Here is a 17,858-nt window from a genome sequence, read left to right on the forward strand (position 1 = left end):
TGCCCCAATGGTAGGACGGGGCTGAAAAGCCGCGAGCCCTCGGCGCTGACCCGGCAGAGCTTCATTTTCCAGGGAAGCCTCCAAAAACCCACGTTCTCCTGAAAACTGCAGGTCTGCAGAGGACATCTGTCTTCGACCGGCTGGGAGCCGAGGCGAAAGCGGACACGGCCACAGGAGGGAAGGTGAGAGGACGTGGGTTTTCAGCTGCGGCTCCGTGTAGCCGTCGCTCTCGGCAGCTGGGCCAAACCCCACCGGGATCCCGGCATCAGGGCCCTCTCCCCCGGGATTATATCGGGATTTGCAGCCTCCCGCTCGCCGCGGAAGGGCTGAAGGAGCCTTGAAATAACGGGGCAATGGTGGGGAACCCCTGGGAAGAGCAGGAGGGAGCCACCAAAGGCAAGTGGATCCCCAATCCCTGGGTGATCCTCATCTGCGCTGCTATTTTGACCCCTTTAATGGGGGGGGGATACAGGAGGTTTTTTCTCTCCTCTGGAGGCAAAAAGCTCAGCACGGAAGTCTTGGGGGTGTAAAACAATTTGCAGACTCAGCCCCTCGAGACAAATCGGAGGGAATATGATGTTATGGGTGATGCAGAGACCTGCTTTATAGCCTAGTCATTAATTGACGCAGGCAGCATTTTGCATCGTTACATCCCAAGAGGGCTGGTATCCATCTGGTCTCCATCCCAGGGGCAGAATTCGGGGGGCAGAGGGGCAGGGGAGGGTAAATGGGGGTGCGGGTGCTGACGGGCTCCTCTCACCTTGTCTCCCAGCCCGCGGGGGTCTTCAGCAGACTGGGCGATGCCTTGGGGACCGATGGGGACAAAGCCACCGAGAGCGACGACGACTGCTCCGTGCTCCAGTACGCTGGCGTCCTAAAAAAACTCGCCAAACCTCCCCCTAAGGAAAGCTCTGAGCCGGGAGGGACCGTCAAGGCGAAAGCCACCAGTTAGGAAGCCAAACCGGTCCCCGTCACCGCAGCCACCCAGCGACCGGGTCGCAGGAACGCCGCCGGTAGCCGTACGGCAACAAAACCGTCACCGGCGTCGTCTAAAATCGGCGGCGGCAGCGTTGTGGCAGTGCCGGTCGAAGCGCGGGGTGGTGACGGCACCAGCACGAAGGATAAAAGCGAACCCGAATTTTGGGTGAGAGTCAGAAGGACTTGGGGTCCCTGGTGCCCCAGATCATGGGTGCTGGGGGGTCCCTGGTGCCCCAGGTAACAGGTACTTGGGGGGTGGACTCTTGGGTTCCCCCCAGCCAGAGGGGGCTCGGGGGGGCTGACGGAGCCGCCGGGGCCCTGGCAGGCAGCCGCACGCCGCACTACGGCTCGCAGACGCCGCTGCCCGACGGCAGCCGCACGCCCGCCCAGAGCGGCGCCTGGGACCCCAACAGCCCCAACACCCCCTCCGGGTAGGTCCGGGGGTCCCCCCGTTTACCGGTGTTGCCTTTAGGGTAAGAGCTCACTTGGTAAGAGAGAAATCCCCTTGCGTTCTGGCCGGTCCTCAGAGATCAGAGGGGCGAGGGGCGGCTGGACTTGTCCCTTAATAGGTGTGACATGAAATTGGTATTAATATACCAGTCGGGACTGGGACCCTGATCCGAGCCAGCCCCAGCGGGCACTCAGGAGAAACAGTCAGATTCACGGATAGCACGGTTTGTTTTCATGCAGCGTTGACAGGTTCCCTGAGGCTGCCTACGATAAACGCACAAGCTGCAGGTTGGCTCTAGAGCACTACAGCAACCGAGAAAACCCAACCCGGAACGATTGCAGTCCCACACACACAGTTCCCGCGGATGCACTGGGCGTAGCCCCCTCTGGGGGGGCGAGAGCACGAACCCGTGGGTCTGTCCCTCCGCTTTGGTGTCGGGTGGTCGTCCCTCCAAGTTGGGTGCAGGCTTGGGGGGCTATTTGTGGTGGTAGGTCGGGGTGAGCGGGTGGGGCTGGAGTCCAATCAACATTCTGTCAATACTGACCCAGTTTCGTGGTGCCAAGGGGCACGGCGGGCTTCTGTGGGAAAAGGAGGGAGGACGGGAAGCAAGATGGACTTGGTACAGTGGGTGCAGGAGAGAAGGGAGGGTGAGCACAGAGTTTGTGTGTCACCACAAAAAGTCATATTTGAAGGGAGCCGAGCAGAGGAGGAGATAAAATCCCGAGTAAAAGCCTGGCTGGCTGGCCGGGCCCAAAGAGCTGTGGGGAAGGGAGTTAACTCCAGTTTACCACCAGTGGCGTCCCCCAGGGCTGGGTGTTGGGGCCGCTCCTGTTTAACACCTTCACTGATGAGCTGGACGAGGGGCTCGAGTGCCCCCGCGGTCAGTTTGCAGGTGACACCCAGCCGGGTGGGGGTGTTGGTCTCTCGAGGGTGGGGAGGCTCTGCAGAGAGACCTGGCCAGGCTGGAGCCATGGGCTGAGCCCAGCTGGGGGAGTTTCACCGAGGGCAAATGCCGGGGGCTGCCCTTGGGCCACAACAGCCCCAGCAGGGCTACAGCCTGGGGGAGGAGTGGCTGGAGAGCTGCCGGTCAGAGAGGGACTGGGGGGGTTGAGAATCAGTCGATCAATCCATCGGGGTTTAGCCCCGCGTTCCCCCCACCTCCCCACACGATTGCACAGGGACGCAGCCTCAGTCTCCTCCCTGTCCCCTTTCTTTTGCTGCAGGTGGCATCAGCCCGTGGCCGCAGGAGCCGGCCGAGGCAGGAGTAGCTCTCTCTGGCCCCCCGCCCCCTCCTGCGCCCTGGCAGCACCAACGTCAAGGCCAGCGACATGAAACAGTCACTTTTATCTTGGCGTCCGGGATCAAGAACAAGCTCTGCCTGTAGGAGAGCCAGCCCCTCTGCGAGGCTCTCAGACACACCCTGCCACCCCCCGGGACGGCCGCAGAGCCTTGGCTCTCCGGCTGCGCCAGTAAGGAGCGTTTGCCCGGTGCCGGCGGCGACCCCCCGATGGAGCCTTCGTGCCCCGATGCTGCTCGAGGGCCACCACCTCCTCTCGAGGGGCCCGAAGATGCAGCCACCGAGTCGGGGCCGTCCCGGTCCGCGGCGGCTCCTGAGGAGAACAGGCACCCGCCCTTGTACCCCCCCACCAGCAGCAGCGGGCCGGGGGGAGCAGGTGAGTGGGGCCGGCGGGGGGGCGGGAAGGGGTCTGGGGGGGAATTGAGAGGACAGAGGGAGCGGGAAGGGGTCTGGGGGGGAATTGAGAGGACAGAGGGGGCGGGAAGGGGTCTGGGGGGGGAAATTGAGAGGACAGAGGGGGCGGGAAGGGGTCTGGGGGGGAATTGAGAGGACAGAGGGGGCGGAAAGGGGTCTGGGGGGGAATTGAGAGGACAGAGGGGGCGGGAAGGGGTCTGGGGGGGGAAATTGAGAGGACAGAGGGGGCGGGAAGGGGTCTGGGGGGGAATTGAGAGGACAGAGGGGGCGGGAAGGGGTCTGGGGGGGAATTGAGAGGACAGAGGGGGCGGGAAGGGGTCTGGGGGGGGAAATTGAGAGGACAGAGGGGGCGGGAAGGGGTCTGGGGGGGAATTGAGAGGACAGAGGGGGCGGGAAGGGGTCTGGGGGGGAATTGAGAGGACAGAGGGGGCGGGAAGGGGTCTGGGGGGGAATTGAGAGGACAGAGGGGGCGGGAAGGGGTCTGGGGGGGGGCACATTAAGGGCTGAGAAGGGACATTGATGGTGAGGAGGGGTGGGAGGGGGGACAGGGAGGTGCCTGGGGGGGATGGGGGTTGAGGATGGGCAGGACGGGTTGTGGGGGAAATGGAGGGGACAGGCAGAACTTGGGGAGACATTAAGGGGACCCAGGTTGCCAGGAGGACTTGTCAGGGGGGTGTCCTGCAGAGGGGACCCTTGCCCACCACCTGACCCCCCCCTCCTCTCCCCCCAGCTCTGCCCTCCCAGCTGCACCCCAGCCCGCTGGAGCCCTCCCTCTCGCTGGTGCCCGGCAGTGCCCAGGGAGGGGGACCCGAATGGGTGTGGGGGGGTGACGAAACCCCTGTGCCCCCCCCCCCCACCTTTTGGGGACCACACCCCCCCGTCCTCCCAAAGCAGCATGGCTTCTTCAGGCAGTGAACAGACCAAGAAGCTGGCCGGCGGCCGCAACACCTGCAAGGAGGAGGGCAGCGGCATGAAAGGTGGGGTTTGGGGGGTCGTTTGGGGGTGGGGGGGCTCATAGGGACCTGTCACCCCGTGTCACACTCCTGTCCCCCCCAAGATGTCCCCTCCTGGCTGGAGAGCCTGGGGCTGCAGGAATACACGGCGCTTTTCTCCCAAATGACGTATGAGGAGATGATGTCGCTGACGGAGCATCACCTCGAGTCGCAGGTGACACAGGGTGTGTCCCCCCCCCTCCATGTCCCCCAATGAAGGGGGAGACACGGTCCCCCCCTCTCCGGTCACTGACCCTGCTTGTCCCCTCCTTGTCCCCGCAGAATGTCCCCAGGGGCGCGCGGCAGAGGATCCTCCTCAGCATCCAGAAGCTGCGGGAGCGGCCGAGCATCTTCAAGGCGCTGGAGAAAGTAGGACGGTGACAGGGTGGCCCTCGGGTCCCTTGGGGTGGCCCCAGGATGGCCCTCATGTCCCTTGGGGTGGCCTCGTGGAGGCCCTCAGGTCCTCAGAGGTGACCCCAGGGTGGCCCATGTCCCCTTCTGCAGCCCAAGGGATGGCACAGGGTGTCCCTGCTCTCCCTCATGTCCCCAGAGGTGGCACAGGGTGTCCCCAGTGTCCCAACGCCCCACAGGTGGCAACGGGTGTCCCCGAGGGTGGCATAGAGTGTCTCCCATGTCCGTCATGTCCCCAGAGATGGGACAGGGTGTCCCCCACATCCCTGACACCCCTCCCCGTGTCCCCAGCAGTGGCACAAGATGTCCCTGGTCACCCCTCCCTGTGTCCCCAAGACTGGGGGTGGGGGGGTTGGGGTGTGTGTCCTTGATCTCCCCCTCAGTCCCCACGTTCCCCCCCTCTCCTTGACACTTCCCCCCACTGTCCACAGCGCATCCTATGGGGGGGCAGCCTGTGGCCGGTGCTTCAGGAGCTCCGACAGATCATAGTGACCCCCATTAAAGCCTTTCGCCCCCCCCCAGCCGCTCCCCACCCAGACGACACCTCCGACAGGGCCCCCCCGGGGGCCACCAACGCCAAAGACCCCACAGCCCCTGTCCCTGACGGGGACATCCCGGGGCAGTTCACCCGTGTCATGGGCAAAGGTGAGATACACCCCCCACACCACAATTCCTTTTTTTGGGGGGTCCCATGGCTCTGGGGAGGGGGGAATCAGGGTGTCTGGGTCCCTCCCTGACCCCCGACCCCCCCCAGTCTGCGCCCAGCTCCTGGAGTCGCGGCCAGACAAGAAGTACATCACCAGTTACCTCCAGCTCCTGGAGCAGTGCCTGAGCCACGAGGTATGGGAAGGGCTGTGGGGACTTTGGGGGGCCTGTAGGGCTTGGGGGGGGGGGCTATAGGGCTGTGTGACCCCCCCATGTGCCCCCTTCCCCCCCCAGGCGTTCACAGAGACACAGAAGAAGAGGCTCCGCTGCTGCGGGGGAAAGGTCCAGTGGCTGCTCCGCACCTTCCCACTCGGTGCCGATCAACAGCTCGCCCCAGGCCCTGCTCGCCCTCCCCCAGGGTACGTCTTGGGGGGGGACACGGGCCCCCCCAAACCTTGGCGGGGGGGAAGACAAAACCTTGGGGCACCCCCTGAGTGGGGGGAGGAACCTGTGCTCCCCCCCTCCCCTCCGCACCCCCCATCCCACTAGGGCGGGGGAAGATGTTCTGGTCGTGGTGTGGGAGGTTTGGGGGGTTCAGAGTGCCTGGTCCCCTCCCTAGGAGGGTTGGGGGGGTCGGGTACAAATCTTGGGGCCCCCCCTTACCCCAGTTTCTGTTCCGCCCCCCCTCAGAGCGTCCCCTCCCCGGCACGGACCTGGAGATCAGCCCCACGCCTGAGTCGCTGTTCAGCATGGTGGAGCAAGTGCTGGGCGGTGAGGGGGGTTCGGGGGGGCAAAGGGACGTGAGAGGGGTCCGGGGACATGGGGGTGTCCAGGGACAGGGTGGGGACACGGGGGGAGACAGAGACACGGCAGGAGGGAGTATGGGGGGGACACACATGGGGACAGGGTGAATTTGGGGACACGGGGGAGGATGGGGAGCACGGGGGGGGCGCTGGGGGGGGCAGGAAGGGATTTGGGGGAGGGGAGGGGTGTAAGGGGATGTGGCCCCCCCCAAGTACCCTCTGACACCCCCCATCCCCCCGCAGATGGCTCAGACAAGACCTCACCATCTGATGGCACCGCCCCCCCTCCCCCATGACCCCTCCCCCCACTCCACGGGGGGGTGTCACCCCTCCATGACCAGTCTCGCTCGGTTCCTCCACCCCCCCCACCCCCAAAATAAGCGGCGGGGAGGGGGGGTGGGGATTAACACAGACACCCCCTGCCCCCCCTTTACCCCCTCTCCCCCATTTTTGTCGGTTTTCACCATTTTTAACAATCCCAAATCTTTGCGGTTTTGATGGGTTTTTCAGTTTTTATTCCTTTTCTCTTCATTACTGTATCAGTACCCCAAATGATATTAACGTATATTAATACGCATTAATAATATCATTATTATTTACAGCCCAAACTGAGGGACACGGCGATGCCCCCCCTTCCCTCCCCTCCCCCAGGGTGGGGATGCCCCAGGACCCCTCCCCCGTCGGTACAGCCCCCCGCCCCCCCTTTGTACCCGCAGCGCCGCGGCCCTTTGCGATAGAAAACGTTATTTTAGACACAAGTTGTTAGGAATAACTTTAGTTCCGGCTGTGGCTACTAACCCTGACTACGTTATTAAAGAGAAAACCAGAAACACCCCCCAAAGTGCCTGGTTTTTCCCCAAAACGGGGAGGGGGGACACGCCGCTCTGTCGCTGGAGGAGTCGGAGGCGTCGCTGGGGCTCTCGTCGTCCTCCGAGGCCTCGCTGGGGTCAGGCGGGGGCTGTGCGGGGTCCCCCCCTCGCTGCCCCCCCCGGACTCTTCCTCCTCTTCCTCTCCCTCCTCCTCGCCGCTGTTGCTGCCCAAAATCTCCCCCTGGTCACGAGCGGCCCGGGCGGTGTCACTGCCCCCCCCGGAGGTCCCCCCAGCCACCTTCCTCCTCCTCCTCATCCTCGCTGAGGGCCGAGCCCCCCCACCCCGCTCGCTGCTGCTCCCGGAGCCTTCGGCCCCCTCCTCCTCCTCCTCGCTGCCCTCTCCCCCTTCGCTCTCGCTGCCTTCCTCACGCTCTTCGTCTGGAGGAGGAGGAAGAGGAGGAGGGGAAGAGATTATGGGGGAGGGCGTTGGGGGGGCCCCACACATTCTGCCCCCCCGGGTCCCCCTGTTTGGCTGATTAGGGATATCGATTAACCTCCGACAGCAGAGTGGAAAGAGCCGGCGTCTTCTGCTGCAAATAACTCCAGAGTGTGGGGAATAATACAGAGCCCACGGAGTGAGACAAGGGAGAGCAGTGCAACCAGGAGAGCACAGGGCAACGCCTCAGAGCATCCCTGCCCGAGAGAGAGCACAGGGGTTAAGGCAGATCCCTCAGCCCTTGCCCCCGCTGCCAGCCCCCAGCCCCGCGGGCAGCCCCGGTTCCAGCGAGGGTTTGCAGAGCCTGGCCCGGGCAGGGGGAAATCCTACGCGGTGCCTCCGCCCGGAGCTGAGGCCTCCAGAGGCGCTGGGAGCGGGCCCGGCCTTCTAGCCCCAAAATCAGCCCGGCAGGAGAGCCGGCGCCTTTGTTTGGAGCGGGAATATCTGGTTTGGCTCTCACAGGAGATTGCCCCCGAGCCTGGCCAGGGCTCAGGGGAGAAGCTCAGGGGTTTCCCTGCTCATCTCTTGGATCACGCGCAGGGTCTCACGGGTACGGCAGCGGCACGAGCCCGCGGGACGTCTGCCCAGCCCCCGTCCCCACCCGCCACGGCACCGGGCGCTCCCAGCATCAGCGCCAGCCCAGGGCAACGCGCGCGGCCGGTAACTCCACGGTGCCGGGGGCCCCCGGCAGCCGGGAACAGCGTGGCCGCCCCGACGGCAGCGTGGTCGCCGGGAGCGGCGTGGAGCAGAACCTGCCTGGCTGAGCGAACACCTCGTCCCACGCCGAGGTACAGCCGTGGGGGGGCTCCTGGGCGTGGGTGCTCGGGGACACCGGGTGCTCGGGGCCTTTGCGTCCCCCGGGTGCTTTGGGGCCCTGGATGCTCGGGGTCCCTGGTGCCCCCATACCATGAGTACCCAGAATCCCGGGGTGCTCCAGGTCCCTGGGTTGCCCATAAACCCCAGAAAGTCGATCTGCTCTCCTCTCACAGACATCCACACCTGTGATTCACCGAGAGCTAGTTAATGGTGTTAATAATTTTTTATTGTTGGTGGTTGGTTGTTTATCTGAGAGCCTCTGTAACGGTGCCGCTCACCCCCCCCATCCTTCTCCCCGCAGGACGCTCCGGTGACGCGGCGCGACCCCAAGCGGCCAAGCGCCATCCCTGTCCCCAAGGATGGGCCCCAGGGGACAGACGGGGACTCCCCCACTGTGCCTGGCACACTCCTCCCGGCACAGAGCCAGGAACACCCACATCCCTGCTGAGCCACCGCGGCAACCCTGGCAAACCCCCCGGCAGAGAAGAGCTGCCCAGAGACCCTCCTCTTCCTCACCTTCAGCCACCCCGACCAGCAACACCCGGCTCCACGCCGGGAGAGAAGAGCGGAGCCAGGGATGCCCCAGGATGTGCTGTGCCACACGCTCTCGGCACCGGTTTTCGCAGTGATCCCCCAGTAAATGGTTTGCCGACAGCCAAGCGTTTCCTCTGACTCTTTGCCGGGGTGGGTTTGGCACCGCCGGGACTCGAGGGGCGCCCGGCTTCCCTCCCGCTGCCGGCACGGCATTCAGCAAAGGCCCGGCGCTCTCCATCGCCGCGGCGCAGAGGGCCCCCTGCCTCGAGAACAGCCCCGCAAACTCCACAAAAACTCGGGCTGCCGCGGTTGGAGGGGGCTGTGCTCTTCCTACTCATCCTCCTCCAGGCCCGCGGGGTGTCCCAGGGGTCCCTCTGTCACCTGTGTAGCGAGGGGACACAGAGGGGGGGGGGGCACACACCGGGAGGAGGGGCTTGGGGACACCCAGGGGGGCTTGGGGACAGTTGGGGAGGGTCGAGGATAGCAAGGGGCATCCGCGGAGCCCCGGGGACAGTCCAGAACTTCTGGGGACACCTGGGGACTCCCAGGGAGCTCTGGGCATGGTCAGGGACACCCCGAGAGCCCCAGGGACCTTTAGGGACCCCCAGGGATGTCTGAGGATGCTCAGGGACGCCCAGAGAGCCCCAGAGACACTCGGGGGCAGGCAGGGAGTGCTGGCGGGGCCGAGGGTGGCCAGGGACAGCCAGAGGGCCCCGGGAACAGCCCCGGAGGCCTAGAGGTGGCCGAGGATGGCCAGCGACAGCCGGGGAGCTCTGGGAACACCCAGCGCCAGTCAGAGACCGCCGGCGCCTCCCGGGGAGGGCGGGGGACCCCCGAGGACAGACAGGCCCAGGCGCGGGGCGCCCAGAGAAGCCCGGGGACAGGTGGGCACCGCTGGGGACACCCGCGGAGCCCCGTGCCCCCCCTTCCCGCCCGCCCGTCCCCTCAGGCCCAGGTTCAGCCCCCTCGCGGCCCCACCTGCTGCCGCCGCAGCCGCTCCCGCAGCACCGCCTCGGTACCGCCGGTACCGCTGGCGGCCCGGCCCGGCCCGGCGGGCTCCCAGGGCGCCGCGGAACTCACAGGCCGCCGCCATCTTCCCGCACCGCGCGCCACAGGGCGCACGCGCGGCCGCCGCAGCCAATCCCCTCCCTCCGCTTCCAGCCAATGAGCGGCGGCGGGGCGGGAGGAACGGGGCGGGACCAAGACTGGAGGGGCGGTCACTGACGGCCGGACACCAATGGCGGCGCGGCTGCTGGCCAATGGCGGCGGAGCGGAGGCGGGCCCGGCCGCGGCAGAGCCAATGGGAGGAGGCGGCGGAAGCGGAGGCGGGGTGTAAGGGCAGAGCATGAGCGCGGCCGGCGCTGAAGCCGCTTCACTCTCCCCCCGCCCCGCAGTGGGGTCCCGGCTCAGCACCCCCCACCCCCGGGGGTCCCGCTGCAACCCTCTCTCGGCCCCGGGGGGGCATTTAACCGCCCTTTCCCCAGCCCTGGGGGGCGCGGGGCCCTGGTTCATCCCCCCGGCTGCACCCACAGGCGTTTATTGACAACTAAACCTCGTTCCAACCGCCGACACTGAGCAGGGGAAAGGGGTGTGGAGAAAGAGAACGGGGGGACACAAAGAGAACGGGGGCAGCAGGGGGCGGGGGGCACAGGTGGGCCCCCTCAATCTTCCATCAGTTTGCCGAGGAAGTTGAGCCTGAAGGTCCTGTACCTGTCCTCGAAATCCATGCGGACAATCCCGTACTCTCGGTCCCTGCAGAGCAGGGTCCCGGTGGCTTCACGGTGCATCCCCAGGATCACCTTGACCTGAGGCAGAGGAGGGGTGCAGATGGGGGGAGAGTGAGCCCTGAGGAGGGTGGTGGGGGGTCCCAGTAGAGCTGGGGTAGCACCTGAGGGGATCTAGAAGGTCCCCAAAGGAGCAGGGGGGGGGGGGGGGTTGGAGTGGTGCAGGCCCAGGATAAATGGGGGAGCTGGGGGGGCCCTACCTTGTTGCTCTTGGTGGGGGTGACGGGCTCCAGGTGCTCGCTGGAGATGCTCACCACCTCCTCGCTGTCCCTCAGGTAGATAGCGCATATCCCACCCTACAGAAACAGAAAAAGAGAGGGGGGAAATCAGCATCACCGTGTGTGTTACCCCCTCCCTGCACCAAAAGCACCCCCGAACCGGGGCGGGGGGGTCTCACCGTGACGCTGCGGATGACGCCGATCTGTCCCACCGCCTGACTGTCCGGGTAGGTGTCACGGACCTTCACCTCGATGTCGGTGGTCACCCAGTCGCTGGAGCTCTGCTCGGTCCCCGAGCCGGGGGTGTGGGGGTTGTACCGCCGCAGGGGGGGGGCTGTAGGGGTCATGGATCTGTTGACCACCGGGCTGGGGCTGGGGCTGTCCTGGGGAGAGAGAGAAGGCAGTTTTGGGGTGTTTAGGGGCACTACAAGCAGTGTTTTGGGGGTCGTAGCGGGGCTATGAGAGGGTTTGGGTGTCGTAGGCAGTTTAGAGGGGAGTAGGGGGCTACAAGGGGGGTTTGTGGAGTTGTAGGGATTTTAGGGGGGCTCTGAGGGGATTTTGAGGGGGATGCTCGGTCGTGGCCTGTGGATGCAGGTCAGGGATTGGGGATGCTCGGGGAGATTCCCCCTATTTTGCTGATTAGGGATACCAATTAAACTCAGTCACCAGAGTGAAAAGAGCAGGAGTATTTTGCTGGGGAAAACCAAATAATGTAACAGTGCAATACAGAAAACGTGCAGTAAGAAAAGACAGAAGAGTGCAGCTAAAGCAACGAGAGGAAAATATAGGGAAATGTGTCAGATCCCCGTTTCTCGAGGGAGAATAACCAGACAGCTGAGTGATGTCTGGTTAACCCGGAGCAGGGGCATCCATCAGCTGCTTCTTCAGCTGACGGAATGCTCTGAGCGCCTCTCCGTGCCGAGTGAGGGTTTCCGATTTGATTTTAATAGCTCACAGCGGGATTTTTTGTACCAGGAGTCCGTAGTTACATACCCACAGGCGACACCTCCGGGTCGTTCCTAGGATCGCGCAGAGCTCTTTAGCTGGCTGTGCCCGAGGGCTCCGACAGGGGCCTCTGGCCTTGCAGTCCCCAGGGTCCCTTGCCCAGCCGTGACCTCGGCTCCAGGGCAGGTTACTCGCTGCTGAGCTGCTGGAGCTTTCTGTGGAGAGACTCGATAGCCATTAAGACCCCAAATTTAATAAACTAATAGTCCATGTTATGCACATTTCTTTAGTCTCTGTGGCTGTTAAGGAATCATCTACATACTGCAGGACCCCCGATTCCATGCGGCCGCTCCCATTGCTCCAGGTCTTTAGCTACTTGGTTTCCAAGAAGAGTGGGGCTATTTTAAACCCCTGGGGCAGCACAGTCCATGTTAATTGCATCTTCCTCCTGGACTCCATCTTTTCTCATTCAAATGCAAACAATCACTGACTTTGGAGCTCAAAGGCAAGCAGAAGAAGGGGTCTTTTAGGGCCAGCACGGTAAACCAAGGCAGTTCCGGTACTCATCTAATTAACAGTGCATATGGGTTTGCTACAGCAGGATGCAGATCTCCTCCCCTCCTCTTGCTATATACTCCCTGTGCTCTGTCTAACAAGGTCTCCACGTTCCAACTCTCTGGCACTTTCAGCTTTTACAACTTCTTTCGAATGCCCCGTGCTGACTGCCCTATAAATAATGACACTAACTGTTGTATTCCCACCCCTGACCCTGGATCTAAGGGGTGTGTCGCCTCACGGTACCCGCAGCTTACCCAGGAATTCTGAGGGAGTATCTTTAGGTCCCTGCCGAAGGGCATATAGGGCCGAGCAGTTCATTGCTTTCGGTACAGCCCGCTCCATGCCCCTGACACTCCAATCTCCATCTGCATCCACAACCTCATATGGGCTCCTGTGTTGGGGTTCCAGCACGGGTGTTTTATTAGAAACTGGAAATGCTTGGTCACCCCAACAGTCGCTTCGATACCCCTTCGCTGCACTTTTCCAAGGTGCCAGATGGAAGGAAGTGAACGGGACTTTTACCCTGGCAGGGCCCATCCAGCCCTAGGGCCTCTCTCAGAGGAGCCGGCACCGCCGCTCGCTTCTCCCGTCTCTGTCCGCGACACGGGGCTGTGAGGGGGGAGCCTGGCTCTGGCTCCTCCAAACTTTCACCCTCCTCCTGCCGGCTTCCTACCGGCGGTTTATAGTACTCTGGGAAATCTTTATTTTGGCCCCTTTTTCTTTCCCTTCCTTCATATTTTCTCTGTCCGGTGCCAGTACCAGTGGGTCTCGTGGGGGTGCCAGGCCACGGTCTATTTGATATTCAGGATGGTCTCGGAGGGTGAGAAACATGTCTGCATAGGAGACTTCATCCCAGTTCCTTCCCTCCTCAAAACAGCATCAATTGCAGCAGGGTGTTATCACTCAAGGTCCCATTAAGGGGCCATTTGCCATTTTCCCCGCCGTCACGTTTGTCGATAACAGGTGAGGGGGCACTTTTACACCGTGTCACAGTGGGGAAAACGGCACCGAAAGATCCCCCTCCTGAGGGGGAAGGAAGGACTTAACTCGTTATCCCGCTCCTTAATTAGTGACATGAGTTGCTCGCCTGCGCTGAGCTTCCCCATCATTATCAGAGTTGTTTCTAGGAGGGTGGTGGTGTCCCAACCTGTGCTGTGGCTATCGTGGTACCCCTCACTCTGGGCCTGATTAATCAGAGCTCATAACGAGGGGAGACCTCGTTAAGCCAGGTCTTTCCTCGCTGCAGGATCCAAAAGAACATGTTGGTGGATCTGAACAAGGAGATGATGAATGAAGTGGGCATCAGAGAGGTGGGAAACTGTAAAAGAAACAAGCCTTAGAAAACTGTTTTCTCTCAGGATATTATTAATAGCAGGAATAATTAATTAATAAAGAGATAGTGGTTTAGAGGTTTAATTAATAGAGCACAGGTGCTCTAGGAACAATACCGACAGTTTAAGCAACTAGAAAAGCTGAGCAATGAAAAGCTAGACATAGATTAAGAATATGTCAAATAGAACATTTTGAGTCTTTTCTCGGAAGTCTAAAAGTGAACGATGATGAAGACTGTTCAGAAGATGAGGAACCACGATGAGCGGAGACTGCATCCGTGAGCAGCGGTGTCCAAAGAGGAACTGGAACGGAACGATGGGAACTCGGTGAAACTGTGAAATACGGTGGACTTCTGAAATGGATGATGAACTGAGAGCTGAAAGTTCCTGGAAAATCCCCAGAGACTCTTGGTATTGTATGTTGTATCGTATCTAGAGAGGGCGCTTTTTGTGAGCTGTGGCCACTCCCTGAGGCGATGGCCCAGCTCTGAGCTGTTAATAAAGCCAGCCCAGAGGTACCCGCAGTCTGGGGAAACCCTTTAACAGAACTGGCCACCCCGATGGGACTCTGGGACACAAGAGAGCAAGAGTCAGGTATTCCTCTGGACAAAGCCGTTGCCCATACTCAAATTGCCGGCCAAGGAATGAGAGGTGAGTTCACCTAAGAGACTTGGGCACGGGTAATTCCAGAGAGAATTATACTGGGAAACTCTCGTGCTGAAATTTGCAAAGAGAGAGATAAAAGAGATGTACAGAAGATGGGGACAGTACTCAGCGTTGAAAGGGGGACGCCCCTTGCTGAGGTTTCAGAAAACTGAGGAAAGATACCTTTGGCACAATCCTCACAGAAAAGGAAACTGATGGAGGAGGGCCAATGGATGTATGGCCTCCGAAAGGAACAGTCAAACCCCACCAGTAAAAATTTCTAAGAATAATTTTGGAGGATTCTGAGAGTCAAGATACTGATTATTGGTATAGTTGGTATAACAGAGGTCAGCAAAGAAAGAAAAGCTCTTGGATAAAAACTAAAGGGAGTTGACTTCCTTCAGCTCCTGAAGCTGAAGCAACTGAATTCCCGTTTAGAAGTGCTGGCGTGTGCCCAAGGCGTTTGGATTCCAGCCCAAAGCCTGGAGTGGGCCCTGGGGCAGGCGCCGCCGTCTCTCCAGTAACAGCAGCGATGGGACACGAACCTTGGAAGCAAGGTGCTTGAGTCACCTGGCAAGCAAAAATGCCTCGCTTACGGGCTGATGCTGGAAAACGTGCTCCACTGTTATTGGGAGTTGTCACTGATTACACCCCTAACTGGAATGATATGCAAACTTTATGATGAGAACGATGTCAAGCAGAGAAAAGAGAAAAGATTTTCCAAAAAGGCAAGAGAATAACTAATTGGACAAAGGTTTTGGAATGCAACGAGCACCCAAGTGATTATTTGGGCCAGTTGAAGGCTACTTTAATTATGGGGGTATGACCCGTGACCATTTCCAAGAGCCACCAGCTATTAGTGTTTGTGTAGAAATTGATGCCAGGCTGGCCAGGGAAAACGTTAACTAAAATCCTTAGCATTGCTGCTTTTGTTTTTGATGGGAGAGATGAAAGCAAAAGCAGCAAGAAGAAAGGTTAAAACTTGAGAAAAAGGCAGAGCAAAAAGAGAAAGAAAGAGAAATTGTGTTGCTGGCTGCAGCAGTTACCCAAACCTATAACCCAAGGGGGAGAGGTCGGGGGTTTCCCCGAGGCAGAATCAGGGGAAGGGGCGCGCGAGGCAGAATTCCTCTTCTCTCTCCATATGCTAATGGTTCAGATGCTTCTGCCGTGGGAACTGGGGACACATGCAGAGAGAGTGCCCGCCGAGACCCGTGTCTGCACAAGAGCATCTGCACCTGCCAGACCTCCTCGACCTCATCACAGCGAAGAAAATGATACTCATCTTCTCTGGGAACTGCAGGAACAACGGGCCCCCGTGGAATCAAGGTAGATGAGCACGGTCAGATTTCTGCAGAGGTAAAAACTGCTTTGGGGTAAATCTGTGATCTCTTCCAGTTCCCCTACTGGCCCTTTGGGCCTGTACTGAATTTTGAAGTTCCCCACATTTCAAATGATAGTACGGGCAGTAGCAGGGGAACAGATAAAATATTTATCTACCCCTTTGACGAGACCTTTTGCAGGAATTTGGTCCGTTTATCTCCTTGGCTCCAACAGAGATTCAGCTGGTTTTAATGGGCTCAGAAATAATTGAACTGGGAGGTCAAAACCCACATGATGTGAATGAGACACGATTTGAATTGGCTGCAGTTCCCAGAGAACTCTGAAGTAAGTGGGATGGTTAACACTGGCTGAGCCAGTTGTGATAAAAACAGAAGGAGGGAATCCTCCTTCCATTTGGCAATATCCCATTATAAATGAGGCCATTCCCAGTAGAGAAAAACCAACTGTACATTTTTTCAGAAAAAAGAATTTTAAAGGAATGTCGTAGTCCTTATAATACTCCAGTTTTACCAGTTAGTAAACATAAAGTAGATAAAGATGGAGATGCTGAATATAGATTTGCTCAAGATCTCCGAGCTGCAAATGAACATGTAATTGCTTCACACCCTGTGGTACCAGATCCGAGTCTGATTTAACACAGATCCTGGGCACAGTATTTCACAGGGCTTGATCTTACAGGAGCTTTCTTTAGCATCCCAGTCACGGAAGAAAGCCAGTCACTCTTTGCCTTCCCGTGGCAAGGGAAGCAGTTAACTTGGACTAGGTTACCACAAGGATTTACTAGTTCTCCAACAGTATTTTCTCAAATTTTGAAAAATTATTTACAAGATTTGTTTTTTTCAAATAAGTCTGTTTTGATACAGTATGTTGATGACTTGTTATGGGCAAGTAAAACTACGGATGACTGTATTAGAGACACTGAATATCTGTGTATCCGACTTGTTAACAAGGGGCACGGTGCATCTCTGTCCAAATGGCAGTTTTGCAAACAGCAAGTGAAATATCTGGGATTCATCCTAAAGCCAGGACTTCCTGATTATTCAAAACCTTTTACATTGTATTGGGATGAAAATAAAGGAACTGCGAGAGGGGTGGTAGTACAAACTTTAGGACCACATGAACAACCTGTTCCCTAATTTTCTTCTACATTAGACGCAGTGACTAAAGGAACTCCTTTTTGCATTAGAGCAATAGCAGCAGCAGCTGTAATGGTAGGAAAAAAAACCCCAGGACAATTGTCCTAGGACAACCACTAACTGTCTGTGTACCCCATGAAGTAGAGATATTATTAAAGCAATATGGGAGAAAGGTTTATCTCCTCAAAGGGTGCAGAGAGAAGAGATAATTCTATTATTGGCTGATAATTTGAAATTGGAAAGGTGCAATGCATTGAACCCTGCCGCCCTAATGCCTTTACCCTCCGACGGAGAAAAAGATAATCATGACTGTGTTCAACTATTAAGTGAAACCAGCGAGACGATTTGAAGGATCAGCCTTTGGATAACCCTGATCCGAACCTCTTCAGGGACGGCTCCTCCTGTTACGGAGAAGGTCGGAGATGTACCGGTCTTGCAGTGACTACGGAAACGTGGTGACTGTTGGTGGGACCTTTGCCTGCACCTTTAGGTGCACGGGGGGCAGAAATAATTGCTCTTACAGAAGCTGCAAAATATGGACTTTAAATATGATTTTGGTATCTGCCATGCCCCTGGGACTTTATGGAAAGAACGGGGTTTCCTAACATCTGCAGGGAAGTCTGTGCCTCACAGAAAGCAGCTCAAGGCATTATCAGAGGCGATACAATTACCCTCGGAGATTTCTGTCATCTATATAAAAGCACATACTCAGAGGCAAGATACGATTTCTAAAGGGAATTCTTTAGCTGACCAAGCAGCCAGAGCCGCAGCACGACAGGCTGTGTCCATCATGTCGTGATCACAACGTGAGGTGGTATCCAAACTTCTGGATATAGATAAGCTCTATGAAGGCCTCCCTGATGAAGAAAAGGAGCGGTGGATCCGGCTTGGAGCCCAGCCCCAAGGAGAACAATGGATGCTCAGTAACAAGCCGCTTCTCCCCAAAAGGTATTTATTACCGATTACGCGATGGCATCACGAAAAAACTCATGGGGGGCCGGAGAGCTTAGCGCTCCGGAATCAACGACTCTGGGCTGCCCTGGGAATTTATGCAGCAGCCAAAAGAATCTGTGAAGGATGTAAACTTTGTAAACAATACGCTTCTGTACGAATTAAGGCTCCCAGTGGAAAAAGACCTCCAGACACCTTTCCTTTTCCCAAGGTCCAAACTGATTATACTAAAATGCAGAGAAAAAAGAGAAAAAAAAAAAAAAAAAAAAAAAAGGTACTTGGACATGTTAGTGAGAACTGATC

The 17,858-nt window shown here is 58.7% G+C and overlaps 1 protein-coding gene and 1 pseudogene across 8 annotated transcripts in view; one reads left to right on the top strand and one right to left on the bottom strand.

The window, feature by feature from the left end:
• Nucleotides 1–961: 961 nt before the first annotated feature.
• LOC141974091 (protein Smaug homolog 2-like) lies at nt 962–6,826 on the top strand (annotated as a pseudogene).
• A 3,138-nt stretch (nt 6,827–9,964) lies between these two features.
• Nucleotides 9,965–17,858, bottom strand: part of LOC141974096 (transcription elongation factor SPT5-like) — a 52,081-nt gene continuing 44,187 nt past the window's right edge. For 7 of the 8 annotated variants that reach the window (XM_074933371.1, XM_074933370.1, XM_074933374.1 and 4 more), the window contains 4 exons: nt 11,642–11,819; nt 10,828–11,031; nt 10,631–10,726; nt 9,965–10,451 (listed from right to left, as the gene is read on the bottom strand). In XM_074933371.1, the coding sequence (XP_074789472.1) occupies nt 10,308–10,451; nt 10,631–10,726; nt 10,828–11,031; nt 11,642–11,819 (622 nt within the window). In that variant the 3' untranslated portion in view covers nt 9,965–10,307. The remainder of the gene's footprint in view (nt 10,452–10,630; nt 10,727–10,827; nt 11,032–11,641; nt 11,820–17,858) is intronic. The other variant, XM_074933375.1, reaches the window with a different exon arrangement.

The sequence above is a fragment of the Athene noctua genome, unplaced genomic scaffold, assembly GCF_965140245.1.
Source record: "Athene noctua unplaced genomic scaffold, bAthNoc1.hap1.1 HAP1_HAP1_scaffold_31, whole genome shotgun sequence".
Classification (NCBI taxonomy): Eukaryota; Metazoa; Chordata; class Aves; order Strigiformes; family Strigidae; genus Athene; species Athene noctua.